The following is a 13,782-nucleotide window of genomic DNA, read 5'->3' as shown; positions in this document are numbered from 1 at the left end:
AACATGACTCCATAGAGCGTCTAGTGGTGTACGGCAAACGGAACAAGACCGCGTAACAGCCGGCCTAGCCAAGGTTACAATCGCTATCGCTTCGAAAACGAAAAGCATTATGTCTCTCTATCACTCTTCCACATTAGTGTGACAGTGACAGTTGCGTTTCGATCGCTACGGAGCGTAAGCGATCGGCATCTTGGCTACACGGCCAGGCCACCTATGCGATACTTACTACTTACTCCTCTGGCGCAGCGACCCAAAGTGTGTCTTGGCCTCCAACACGACTGCTCGCCACTGATCCCGGTCGTGTGCCGTATCACGTCGTCGTCGTGTGTGTGTGTGTGTGTGTGTGTGTGTGTGTGTGTGTGTGTGTGTGTGTGTGTGTGTGTGGTCCTGTGTGTGCCGTATGCGATAGACTGATCAAATTAAATCTGCCATGGAAAGACCCCTGAACGCATTTGCCAGAATGACCTCGAACCGCGGAAAATGGCGAAAAATATGCCTGATGTCAGTAGTTGACCACGACGCTCTGCAAAGAGTAGGTATAACGACTAAGAAGAAGAATTACCTCAACGTGTCGGCACCCTCGGGTTTCAACTGCTCGATGCGTCCACCAGAGATCTCCTGCAGATCGAAGCGGACGTAATTCGAGCCCAGGACGAAACGCTTCATCACCTGCCACAAACACAACTCGATTTTATAGGCCAATAAAATTGATTTTTTCCAGGAATGAATTCCCAGCATGCTGGAAATCGTCTTAATACCTTCATTTGGTTCTAAATTAGCGTAATCCGAGTTTGCTCCATTCCAGGAGTTGTGGAAAACTATTTTTGCTCTTTTTCAGTTTTTTTGCTTGTAGTTCGAAAACGGTACGTCCGACGGAAAATTTGCTCTAATCATGACAAAAATTGACATCTGAGGATCCAAAAGATACTCAAGAGTTTGTAGTCAAAAATTGAAAAAATTACCGCCACTTTTTTTTTGTTGTGTCAAAATCCGATTTTTTTTTACCAATGTCTGAAATGTCAAAAATTTTGACAATATTGAAATATTCCATTAGTAATTGAAGGTGTTCTGGAGGGGCGCGCATTTTAGAAATGGTTTATTTACCTGTAAGGGCATAAGAATATCGTCTCCAGGTCTGAACTCGTAGCCAAGGTTGTTGATGGATGCCGTGAACAGCTTGCATCCCTCCGACATCACCTATTAGATAAATAAATAAATAATATTATAGGACATTTATTACAAAAGTGACTAAGCTCCACTGTAAGCTCAAGAAGGCTTGTTGTGGGTACTCAGACAACGATATATATAATATATAAATACTTAAATACATAGAAAACAACCATGACTCAGGAACAAATATCTGTATCATCATACAAATAAAGCCCTTACCAGGATTCGAACCCGGAACCATCTACTTCATAGGCAGGGTCACTACCCACTAGGCCAGACTGGTCGTCAAATTATTTAAGGATAATCGCGTGTAAGTAAGTCAATGAAAAACACTACATGGATTAATCTTAGACCACCGGTTCTCAAACTCTTTTGGAAAGCGAAATATTTGCCGGAGCACCAAATCAAAAAATTTCGTTCGTCACTAAGAACCAGACATACCTATTGAAATGTCTTTATACTTTATGTGTATTTAATTTGTGGATTACGTACACGCCTAATTTCTTTACTGTTATTTAGGAAAAACCTATAAAATATTTGACGGAGTCTTTATTAGGAGGCTCGAGTCCTTTTGAGTTGCAAAAAAAAAACTCATCAAAGGACTCGACTCGGGACTTTTAAGACGAAACAGGACCTGAGTTTTAAATATTTTAGGTAAATATACCCGTCTCGCTAACGGAAGCGGCTCCTAAAAGTAGTGCGATAAGAACAAGGCGAAAAATCCCGCGTAAAAATCTCAAAAATCGAGGTTTCGTACTCGACTATTTCCTCCTTCAAAACTTAACCAACTCTAACCAAACTTGGAAATCTAATTGATTATAAAATTATCTGTATCGGACCGTTTTGCTTTTTTGGCTAATTGATATCAGTTTTGAATACTACGCCTCTCATTGCGGCATAGTCAATTAGGCCATTTTGACCATTTTTGAAGGGCTCTAGCGCTTTAGAAAACAAAAATATACAAAAAAAAGCAAAACGGTCCGAGACAGATATTAACAATATTAATCTGTGTAGAAAAAAATATGGCTCTAGCATCAAAACCCACGGAGGAAACAGTCGAGTACGTTTGTATGTAGAAATGACCAGTCCTGTTGGCTCTTAAAGACTCAGAAGTTTTGTAAGCGCAGAGTCTCGTAAAAACGAGCCAAGTTCTTCAAATTCAGAAGGACTCGAGTTCCTACCAACACTAGATGGGAATGAGAGCAGAATGATGGTATCAATCGTCATGGAGAATCTGCAAGATTAATATTTCGGAAGGAAAACGGTATCATCTTGGGTCGTCCCATTCGTTTTTCATCAAGTTCTTAAATTAGTCCTATTCTGCTTTCGTCACTCATTCTACATTGAAAGCCACCGACTATTGTGACGAATGTAGAATGAGTGACGAAAGCAGAATAGGACTAATTTAAAAACTTGACGAAAAACGAATGGTACGACCCAAGACGATACCAGGAAAACTTTCTAACCTGATCAACGGTGTTCCTTGTCCAAAGATGCGGCTGACGTACTTGCGACAAGCAGGCACCGACTATTGCACTTGCAGCCGACTGCAGTACTGCATCGCGACAGAACCTGACACGAAGGGAAATATTAAAGCGATATCCAGACGATCAACCGACCGATTTGATCAGAAATTAAATTGGCGTCAATCTCCAATTTAATCACCAATTTTAGATTTATGGTGATGTTAGAGCCATCTAAATTGAAAAAATACCCCCAGAACGAAAATGCTGGCCTCACAAATTAGTACATAGTATTCTTGGAGTCGCACCTCATTTTATCGGTAATATTGGTCATTATCGGCGGTTGAATACGGCGAGCCAAATTGGTATCGTCTTGGGTCGTCCCATTCGTTTTTCGTCAAGTTCTTAAATTAGTCCTATTCTGCTTTCGTCACTCATTCTACATTGAAAGCCACCGACGATTGTGACGAATGTAGAATGAGTGACGAAAGCAGAATAGGACTAATTTAAGAACTTGACGAAAAACGAATGGGACGACCCAAGACGATACCGCCATTTGGTGTTTGCGTCCGCACGTCCTGAGTCGATCGCTCAATTTAATCAGATTGGCGAAAAATTGACTAGTCTAGATAGCTTATGCATGCTTCGTCTAAGTATAGCCTGACAACAGTTTATTTGACCCTCGCCATTTTGCGGATTTTCAATGGTACTAATTTCTTTTACTGGCAACAAGTACTCTTTGACAACGAACGTTGGATGTCATCGAATGTCACCGATGTGAACAAATAGAAAATATCTACGAATATATTCAAATATAAACGGTTTTATTACAAAAATGCCATTAAAAATATTCCAAAGATGCTAAAAAATTGTAGTGAATGCAATCAAATACTTACAGCTTAAAAAAGACGAAGGATTGTGTTGTTTGACTTGTTGTTGTTGGTAAATTTTAAAGTTGACATGACCGGTATTGACGTTTTATAGTGCGGTTGTATTGAACTGGTTATCGTATCGTATAGGAAGTAACTCAAGAAAATTGAAGCAATTGCTGTGATCATGTTAAAAAAATTGAAGGCGATTATAGGAATAAAGGTCCTATAATTGAATTGGAGACTGAACGTTTTATAATAGAGGTTGGTCGTCCTGAAAGCGACACAACATCTGATGAAAATCAGACTTCGTCAGAGTCAGAAAACGAAGAATATATAAATATTAAATATTTAGAATCAGATTTTGACGATTAGGTAAATTGAAAGAACCGAATTCTCTGTAAGGAATGTTTCTGACATTATACGAGTATCAACATGAAGCCAATGCCCACTACCCCAACTATACATGACGTACGCACATTATTGCCATACGTAAGCTGTTTGCAGCGACACTATCTCAGGGTTAAATAAACTGTTGTCAGGCTTTATAATTAGTTATTTACCCTTCTCTTGTCTTCGGTAAGGGGTGATATGATTAATACTATCTTGTCCTTCCCCAGGCCTCAAACTATTCCCATACCAAATTTCTTTTAGCCCTTGTATAGGCATTTTACGATTTATCGACCACATACGCGCCTCTAGAATTTCAACTTTAGCATTCCAATTCAAGATTCAAATTAGATTGTACTTTCGGGAACTATGACTTATCTTCAAATGAATCATCAAAGCGGGTTAATTGGAATATATTTGGATCTTTCGTGAAGGTTACTCACCTCATAGAGTCCGGCGGACGCGAGCCCCGTAGGATGGTGCGGCCATTTCCCATCTCTACGAATGCTGTCAGCACCTGTCGAACAATTATTAAGTTATAGTCTGTCAACCCGGATATGTCAGTAGCAATGTAAATCAAACTTTTTTTTTATTAAAAGAGAAGTTACATTAATTATTGTTACTTATCTGCCAAACTAAAACTAAAACTTAAGTATGGTATCCCTAGAAAACGGATAAAAAGCAGTAATATACACAGAAAGGAGTGAGTGCTGAGGTGACGAAAGATTAAACAGAAAAACATGTTGTGCCGACCCCACATAACGTGGGAAAAGTGCAGGGAAAAGAAGAAGACGAAGATTTTTACCTTTTTTAGGGTTCCGTACCTCAAAAGGAAAAAACGGAACCCTTATAGGATCACTCGTGCGTCTGTCTGTCTGTCTGTCCGACCATTCCCCCCCCCCCCTTTATCTCTGAAACTACTTGGCCTAAATTAAAAAAAATACACAAAATAGTATTTACCTATAGATGAAAGGAAAACCTATTTAGAAATGGAGCATTCCATGAAATCGTCTACCGTTGTCCCGTACAAACGCGAAGTTTCTGAAGATTTAAAGGTATAAGAGTTTCCTTTTCTATGACAAATAGTCAAAAATATGCACAGAAAAATAATCGCCTGCTTTAAATGCCGAGAAAAAAGTCGCAACACAGCAAATAAAATGCGTGTTTGTACGGGACAGCCCGTGGAATGCTCCAATGTGCAGTCAAGCGTGAGTCGGACTTATGTACGGAACCCGACACGCACTTGACCGGTTTTTTGTGCAACCGCCGCATAACAGTTTGTTGGCAGAAATAACTAACTTTTGTCTTGACTTGAGGATGACAAGTCCGCTCACCTTGCACTCATAGCCCTCGTCGGGCACGGCGCTCGGTGCCACCGCCTTGCCCGGTATCGGAGTGAACTCCCACGTAACCGAGATCGGAGTTATCGAGAAACTGAAACAAAACATAGAATAGAAGATGTATTCGTTCACGGAACTTCCTACTGAGCTATGAGCGCCTGGTACTTTTGCCAGTCGCTTTATGGTGTTTTTGTACCAGGAGTGTGGAGTGGAGCGACAAGATGATTTTCCAGTCGGTACGATGTTGTGAACGTCGAAGAAAGCTCCTGCTGAGATATATGCTCCTGGTACTTTTATCAGCCGGACAGAGAATTTAACGGTGAACTATGGATTAGTCCCAAAAATCTTATGTGGCGTAATTTTGAGGAGCGTAAAATAAATAAAAAAGTATTTGAAAGAGCACTAACAGGTTATTCCCTGGCCGAGTCAGTCCCTCCACATTCTCCCGATAGGTGTCAGCCAGGTCATCCGTGGTACTGAAGACAATCAGCCCAGCGCCTCCGATGGCAGATGCCTTCCCGGTAGCCCCGACGGAGTGAGGGTCAAAGAAACGGAACTTTCTACTGAGCTATGAGCGCCGGGTTCTTTTGCCAGTCTTATCATCATGGTGTTTTTGTACATAGAGTCCACACTCCATCATCTTATCGCTCCACAGCGATAAGATGATTTCCCAGTCGGTACGATGCCGTGAGGGTCGAAGAAAGCTCCTACTGAGCTATGATCTCCTGGTACTTTTATCAGCCGGACAGAGAATTTAATAATGTTATCTATGGATTATTGTCCCAAAAATCTTACACCCTGCAAATTTGAGGAGATGCAACGGATTTTAACTTAATTAGTCCCCGAAAAATAAAAAATTAAGAGCACTAACAGGTTATTCCCTGGCCGAGTCAGTCCCTCCACATTCTCCCGATAGGTGTCAGCCAGGTCATCCGTGGTACTGAAGACAATCAGCCCAGCGCCTCCGATGGCCGATGCCTTCCCGGTGGGCCCGACGGAGTGAGGGTCGAACATACAGAAGGAGCCTGCCTCTCCTTGCCAGATCGCCACGCAGTAGTCCTTCGCGCAGATCACACCGTACTTGTTCTGGATATATCATGATATTTAATTATTATTTATTTATTTCAGCTTTATTGCACAAAAGAAAACATATCGTACAAAAGGCGGAAAATTAAAATAACAGTTGCACTGCGTGGGCTATCAAAATCGCTGGAGACTTTTTTTGGTCTAACTCTAGTAGCATCACAGAATAAATAATAGTAGATACTAGGTACAGAATGATCACTCTCTAAAACGCGTCTATCATGACAGATAAGATCGCATGGTGGCGCAAGCGCGAGCAGGCGTCCGTTCCGTAGCGGTGCGTTGGTGCAACTACTACTGCTAGACACCAAAAGTGGTGTGGGCCGCATGTACTACTAGCGACACCACGAAATCGCGGAGTGAGCCACGCCTGGAAGCATCAACCAAAGGAAAAAAAATATTCTACTGCATCATCTTTTTGCTAATTATTTTGCTATACAACGCGAGGCCCTTAGATTTGACAGACGCTTATGAGCTAGCGAGCTGAGCGCTAACGCCATATAACTCACATTTTTTTTATAACATTATTTAGATTTAGTACTCTATATACTTACCGATTCAAAGAATTTGGCGATGGCCCGACGCACATTGAGTAGTGATCCGGAGTCGCCTGCCTTCAGATCGCCATTCACTACATCGTCGCCTACAGTCGTTGTAACCTGAAACCAGACCAGACAGAGGTTGATCACTTCACTTTGGTTACAAAACCTAGACCAGGAGTCTACAAGCCCCGGCCCGCCGACACCCAAAGCGAGCGCCCACTGTCCGGCCCGCCGGAACCAGGCTCCAGGGGTTCAGGCTTCTTTGAGAGTGGAACTGTTCCTAACAGCAGCAACCAGACACCCTCGCGAAAGTTTCTAAGGGGCAATATGGCCCTCAGGTAGAAACTTTGGAGACTCCTGACCTAGATTAACGTTAGAGTTAGTCATCCTATAGTCCCGCACACTGGCAGTCACCCGTGGTGGCTTGCTCTCACTTACCAGCGACATCGTATAAATTCTGACCATATTTGACCACAACGTTTGCATTAAAAGCATTAACTCCCCATAAAATAGATTATGTGCGTTTAATTATATGTAGCTTATTTAACGTAGAAAGAATAAGTGAAAGAAAGCTAACAAAGATAGTGTATAAAAGAGAAGTGGAAGTTGGAAGGGGTAGACCTCGGCGGACTTTCTCTGATCATATTGGGGAAATCCTGAAGAAAGGCCAGGTCAAGAGCACCCTAAACCGGCGACCGTGTATGAGGAATGTTATGAAAGTGAAGGAAGCGAAAGAGGTATGTCAGGATCGTAGCAAGTGGAAATCCGTGGTCTCTGCCTACCCCTCCGGGAAATAGGCGTGATTATACAGGGTTATTTTTTGCACCGTTAGCCATATTGTGCGAGGTGATTAGGTAGGTCATACTGAACAACTTTTTCTATGGGACCAACCCCGAAATCCCCAAAAATAAATTGACCTTCCCATAAAAAACGTCGACATCCACTCGACCAAAATGTATGAAACGGCCAAAAAAATTTTTGTGATTTCGGAGTTGGTCCCATAGAAAAAGTTGTTCAGTATGGGCTACCTAATCACCTCGCACAATATGGCTTACGGTCCAAAAATGACCCTGTATGTATGTATATATGTATGTATTTAACATTTAAAATCAGGCAATAAGGCCCATATTACAAATACCTTACAGACTAACATAAAGGACTATTACTACTCAAAGGTTCAAAGAATCAAAGGTACTAGGATCTACTCAAAGGTTAACTGGAAGATATCCCTCAAAGGGATAAGTTAGCCTTTGTACTTCTTACTATTTTTATGTTATTTTTAATATGTCTTTTTGTACAATAAAGAGTTTACTACTACTACTAAGTTACTACTACTACTACTGCTACTACTACTACGGTCGTCCCATTCGTTTTTCGTCAAGTTCTTAAATTAGTTCTATTCTACTTTCGTCACTCATTCTACATTGAAAGCCACCGACGATTGTAACGAATGTAGAAGGAGTGACGAAAGCAGAATAGGGCTAATTTAAGAACTTGACGAAAAACGAATGGGACGACCCAAGACGATACCACTACTACTACTACTACTACTACTACTACTACTACTACTACTAGTAGTAGTACTTACGTTAAAGTGAGTCATCCTATAGTCCCGCACACACTCTGAAGTGGTCACCCGCGGTGGCTTTTTCGCACTCCCCAGCGACATTGTATACAATCGGTCACCATATTTGACCACAGCGTCGATTAGGGCTGGCTTCCAGTAGTGGCATGGCTCGATGTGCGCGACCGCGATGGCTACCACTGACATGGCGGCGTCCTGTCAAAGAAAATGGTTGACATGAAATACGCCATGAGAAATGAAGTTTCTACGAAAATTTCAGTTTAAAAACATTATTTACCAAATGTCTACTGCACATTACACTCCCAAAAGTAGGTTTAATAAAACGAATCATATGCGCATAATATTGAAGGTTCTACCGACCAGTAACCACCTACTGGACCCGCTACCAGATCAGCTCGATGGTATACGGGGATTAGAGTTTCGTTGAAGCTAACTCTGCACCAACTTTGCAGCAAAAGTGAAAAAGTTTCTATAGAAATTTGACAGTTCTGGTGGCTTACTAGTGCCTCCCCTTCCTTGGCCTCCACTAGGGCTCCATACACACCTGGTTGTCCCTCGCCGGTTCGCTGAAGTAGTTCTCATGTTGTGCGACGCGACCGTGCGGCCCGTCCGCACCATATACTTTAAAAGTGCATCATCGCTCCGCAAGAACCAGGAGAACTGGTGCCCAAGCCGAACATCATTGGAGAATCAAAGGCCGCTAGACTCCGATGGCTCGGGCCCGTAGTCCGGATGGGGGGTGATCGCGCAGTCTGGAGGGCGTAATCTGGGGTACCAAGTGGCCGAAGGCCGTCTGGACGCCCTAGGTACCGCTGGAGAGACGAAGTGCAGAAAGACCTTAGCGAACTCGGCGCCGTCGACTGGACAGAACTGGACATAGTGACATGGCGTTCTTTGGTGTCGGAGGCCAAGATCCACTTCGGGTCGTTGCGCCACAGCAGTAAGTACTGTCAGTCTGGTAAAGGGTTAACGAAGAGGGACCAATAGACCAAAGGGTACTAGTAGGCCTCCCAGCCCCCACTAGGGCTCCTTACACACCTGGTTGTCCCTCGCCGGTTCGCTGAAGTAGTTCTCGTGTTGAGCGACGCGGCCGCGGACTGACGCGACCGTGCGGCCCGTCCGCACCATATACTTTCCAATTGCATCGTCGCTCCGCAAGAACCAGGGGATAGAACTGGTGTCCAAACCGAACATCATTGGAGAATCGAAAGCTGCTAGACTCCGATGGCTCGGGCACGTAGTCCGGCTGGGGGAAGATCGCGCATAGAGGGCATACTCTGGAGTACCAAGTGGCCGAAGGCCGTCTGGACGCCCTAGGTACCGCTGGAGAGACGAAGTGCAGAAAGACCTTAGCGAACTCGGCGCCGTCGACTGAACAGAAACGGCTTTGGACAGAGTAGCATGGCGGTCTTTGGTGTCGGAGGCCAAGATCCACTTCGGGACGTTGCGCCACGTACTGTCAGTCTGGTAAAGGGTTAACGAAGAGGGACCAATAGACCAAAGGGTACTAGTAGGCCTCCCAGCCCCCACTAGGGCTCCATACACACCTGGTTGTCCCTCGCCGGTTCGCTGAAGTAGTTCTCGTGTTGAGCGACGCGACCGCGGACTGACGCGACCGTGCGGCCCGTCCGCACCATGTACTTTCCAATTGCATCGTCGCTCAGGGGATCCACTAGGACTTCGGTCTCTGAAAAATTAATCTCACGTTAATAATAATATTTTATTTTATTTCTGTCTCTTCTTCCTCGCGTTATCGCGGGAAAACCCCGGGAAGGTGCGTTTCATTTGAAGTTGTGTCCCCTACACTTTTTATCAAAATTGAGATTTTTTATGTTATTTTAGGTGCTCGGAATCATTCTGAGCTCTTTTGATCATAGGAAAAAAAAGTGTCCCAAAATTTCCATTCAATCTTCGATCTTTCCATTCCGTGACCGCCATACAAAGTCTATGAAAAAATGGTAAGAGAATGGAAATAAAAACCTTGGCACACTTTTTTTTCTCCTATTATGATAGAAAGAGCTCGTGATTCTGAGAAGAAGTAACATAAAATTTCACAAATTTTAAATATAATGGCCCAGGTATTGATGGGCGGAAGTTTAGGGGACAACTTTATATATAATGGCACAGGTATCGATAGGCGGATGTGGTGGACGCTGATCTGCGCGAGCTCCAGATTGAAGACTGACGAGAAACGGCACAGGACCGGGATCAGTGGCGAGCAGTCGTGTCAGACGCCAAGACACACTTTGGGTCGCTGCGCCAGACGAGTAAGTGAGTAAGTTGTCGGGGTATCGTCTTGGGGCGTCCCATTCGTTTTTCGTCAAGATCTTAAATTAGTCCTATTCTACTTTCGTCACTCATTCTACATTGAAAGCCACCGACGATTGTAACGAATGTAGAATGAATGACGAAAGCAGGATAGGACCAATTTAAGAACTTGACGAAAAACGAATGGGACGACCCAAGACGATACCGTTGTCGGGAACAGACCGCTTTTGAGTGGGACAGTTACAGTAAGCATCATACCTTCTCCCTCGCCCTCGTCCTCCCCTCCTTTGGGCGCGGGTCGCTTGTCCTTGAGCAGAGAGGTCAGCTCGTTGATGACCTTGACGGTGTACAGCTTGTATGGGGCCAGGCATTGCTTGCGGTCCAGGGGGCCTTGAAGTGCTGAAATTAAAAAATATATAATTAACCCTTTTCCAGGCATAGTACGATTTATCGGCCGCATACCCCGCCAATAGAATTTCAGAACCGATATTCGGCCGGTAGAATTGACTTTTAAATGATGATTTTGGATGATAAATATTTATATTAATTTGGATTTGAAGCAGTGGTGGCCGAGTAAGCAGTGGTGGCCGAGTGGATATGACGTCTGACTTTCAATCCGGAGGTCGCGGGTTCAAATCCTGGCTCGTACCAATGAGTTTTTCGGAACTTATGTACGAAATATCATTTGATATTTACCACTAGCTTTTCGGTGAAGGAAAATATCGTGAGGAAACCTGCATACATCTGCGAAGAAATTTAAAGGTGTATGTGAAGTCCCCAATCCGCATTGGGCTAGCGTGGGGACTATAGCCCAAGCCCTCTCGCGCATGAGAGGAGGCCTGTGCTCAGCAGTGGGACGTATATAGGCTGAAATGATGATGATGATGATGATGATTTGGATTTGATTTGGTTTGATTTTGTTCGATATTTTACATTTAATATTTGCTTCGGGTTGGTGTGGTGAAAAATTTTGTGTTTCACTCGGGAGGAAATTTAGTTTAAACCTCGTGCTTTGAATGAAACCCTCGCAACGCTCAAGATTCCATTTTATATTATTTTGCAATATTAGCACGAGCGGTTAAATAACAACTTTGCCCCCTTGTAAAACAAATGACTATTGTACGAGTACTTACTGAGTTTGTCAATGAACTCGGAAGGACTGGCAAAGACCATGAGGACCGGCGTGGCCTCGCGCGGCACCGGTGTCGGCTCCGGCTCCGGCTGTGCCTCGCCCTCTGTCAAACATAAGGTAATATAAGATCAGATAAGATAAGATGAGATAAGATAAGATAAGATGAGATGATATAAGATACGATAAGATAAGATAAGAAAATAACTCCTCTGTGGCAACGAATCAGGCATCTGTAGTTAAACAATTGTAAAACTCAATAATTTAAATAGCGCTAGAGTTGGGCCAAGCAAAGTCTGCAGCGGATTTGATAGCCCACGCAGTGCGAGTGTTATTTACACGTCATAATTTCATAGAAGTATGACGTTTCAAATGACACTTGCACTGAGTGGGCTATCAAATCCGCTGCAGACTTTTCTTGGTCTGACTCTACATTGACAAGCCAAGGAGGAAAGGATAAGCTAAGATAAGATAGATAATAGTACATTCGACATCTTGCTGTCAACTTTATTGCTATGACATTATGATTGAAAATGTCGATTATTGGAGCTGTGTCGAGCACTGGAGCCTCTACGGTATTTAATCTTTTGAACGTCGCGTGTCATCGTCATCATAAACCTTGCTGGAATGCAGAAAGGTTAATACTGGGTTGTAGCCGAGCGCGTCAGTTGACGTCTTTGGTGGTCAAAAGATTTAAATAGTTAAATGATTAAACATTGACTCACCGCCCCCCACTTCCTCGTCCTCGTCCCCCCCGCCCCCTGCTTCACCGACCATCTCATCCCTGATGCGCTGGAGACGGATCTCGTCACCTGCACACACACATAAGATAATATAAAGATAAGATAAAATAAGATAAGATAAAATAAGATAAGATAAAAATAAAAATAGTTTATTCAAGTAGGCATATTACAATGCGCTTATGAACGTCAAATAAAGCTACACCGGCTCCAACCCTACGCCTCTGCCTCGAAAAGATTTAAGGGTATCGTCTTGGGTCGTCCCATTCGTTTTTCGTCAAGTTCTCAAATTAGTCCTATTCTGCTTTCGTCACTCATTCTACATTCGTCACAATCGTCGGTGGCTTTCAATGTAGAATGATTGACGAAAGCAGAATAGGACTAATTTAAGAACTTGACGAAAAACGAATGGGACGACCCAAGTCGATACCGATTTAAGTCCCCCCTCGGCGGGACATATCTTTTCAAAACATTACATCTTATAATTTACTTCCATTACGAGTAAATAAGAAAAAATATAATTTAAATTACTATGGAATTCATGCAATTACATACAGGGTATTTTTCTTTATAGAAATTTGATATAAAAATATATCTGTGTATTAAAATGGTTACAATTTTGGTTACAAGCCAGCCTTAGACAAGATGGATTCTTTCTCATACATACATACATACATATAATCACGCCTATTTCCCGGAGGGGTAGGCAAAGACCACGGGTTTCCACTTGCTACGATCCTGACATACCTCTTTCGCTTCCTTCACATTCATAACATTCCTCATACACGCTCGCCGGTTTAGGGTGCTCTTGACGGATTCTTTCTCACCTTTCTGTATCCGATGCTCCGTGAGCATAAGACGTGGCATGGTGGGCGCCGGGTCGAAGGCGACCACTTGGCCACCGGCCGACCACCACACCCCCAGTTGGTGGTAGTCACCGAGGAGTAACGCAGTCTGGAAAAATAGTTATTTGTTTTACAAGGGGGCAAAGTTGTTGTTAAACCGCTCGTACTAATATTGATACCCGAGCAGGCGAAAGATTCCAAAATTGAACCACGAGCGTAGCGAGTGGTTCGAAAAATGGAATCTTGAGCGTTGCGAGGATTTCAAAGTACGAGGGTTAAACAAAATTTGCCCCCGAGTGAAACACATAATTTTTCACCACACCAACCCGAAGCAAATATTAAATGTAAAATATCAAAC

The 13,782-nt window shown here is 43.3% G+C and overlaps 1 protein-coding gene across 1 annotated transcript in view; it reads right to left on the bottom strand.

The window, feature by feature from the left end:
- The window catches only part of LOC134677788 (uncharacterized), an 87,264-nt gene that overhangs the window by 24,360 nt on the left and 49,122 nt on the right, over positions 1-13,782 (bottom strand). Inside the window, exons 28-41 of the mRNA XM_063536215.1 lie at positions 13,407-13,533; positions 12,565-12,651; positions 11,844-11,945; positions 10,969-11,109; positions 9,990-10,129; positions 8,446-8,637; positions 6,870-6,974; positions 6,104-6,318; positions 5,640-5,792; positions 5,227-5,326; positions 4,336-4,409; positions 2,637-2,742; positions 1,105-1,197; positions 563-669 (exon numbers count right to left, since the gene is read on the bottom strand). Coding sequence (XP_063392285.1) covers positions 563-669; positions 1,105-1,197; positions 2,637-2,742; positions 4,336-4,409; positions 5,227-5,326; positions 5,640-5,792; positions 6,104-6,318; positions 6,870-6,974; positions 8,446-8,637; positions 9,990-10,129; positions 10,969-11,109; positions 11,844-11,945; positions 12,565-12,651; positions 13,407-13,533 — 1,742 coding nt within the window. The remainder of the gene's footprint in view (positions 1-562; positions 670-1,104; positions 1,198-2,636; positions 2,743-4,335; positions 4,410-5,226; positions 5,327-5,639; positions 5,793-6,103; positions 6,319-6,869; positions 6,975-8,445; positions 8,638-9,989; positions 10,130-10,968; positions 11,110-11,843; positions 11,946-12,564; positions 12,652-13,406; positions 13,534-13,782) is intronic.

The sequence above is a fragment of the Cydia fagiglandana genome, chromosome 27 (genome assembly GCF_963556715.1).
Source record: "Cydia fagiglandana chromosome 27, ilCydFagi1.1, whole genome shotgun sequence".
Lineage (NCBI taxonomy): Eukaryota > Metazoa > Arthropoda > Insecta > Lepidoptera > Tortricidae > Cydia > Cydia fagiglandana.
The sequence above is the reverse complement of the archived record's forward strand: the minus strand, read 5'-3'. Positions and strand labels throughout refer to the sequence as shown.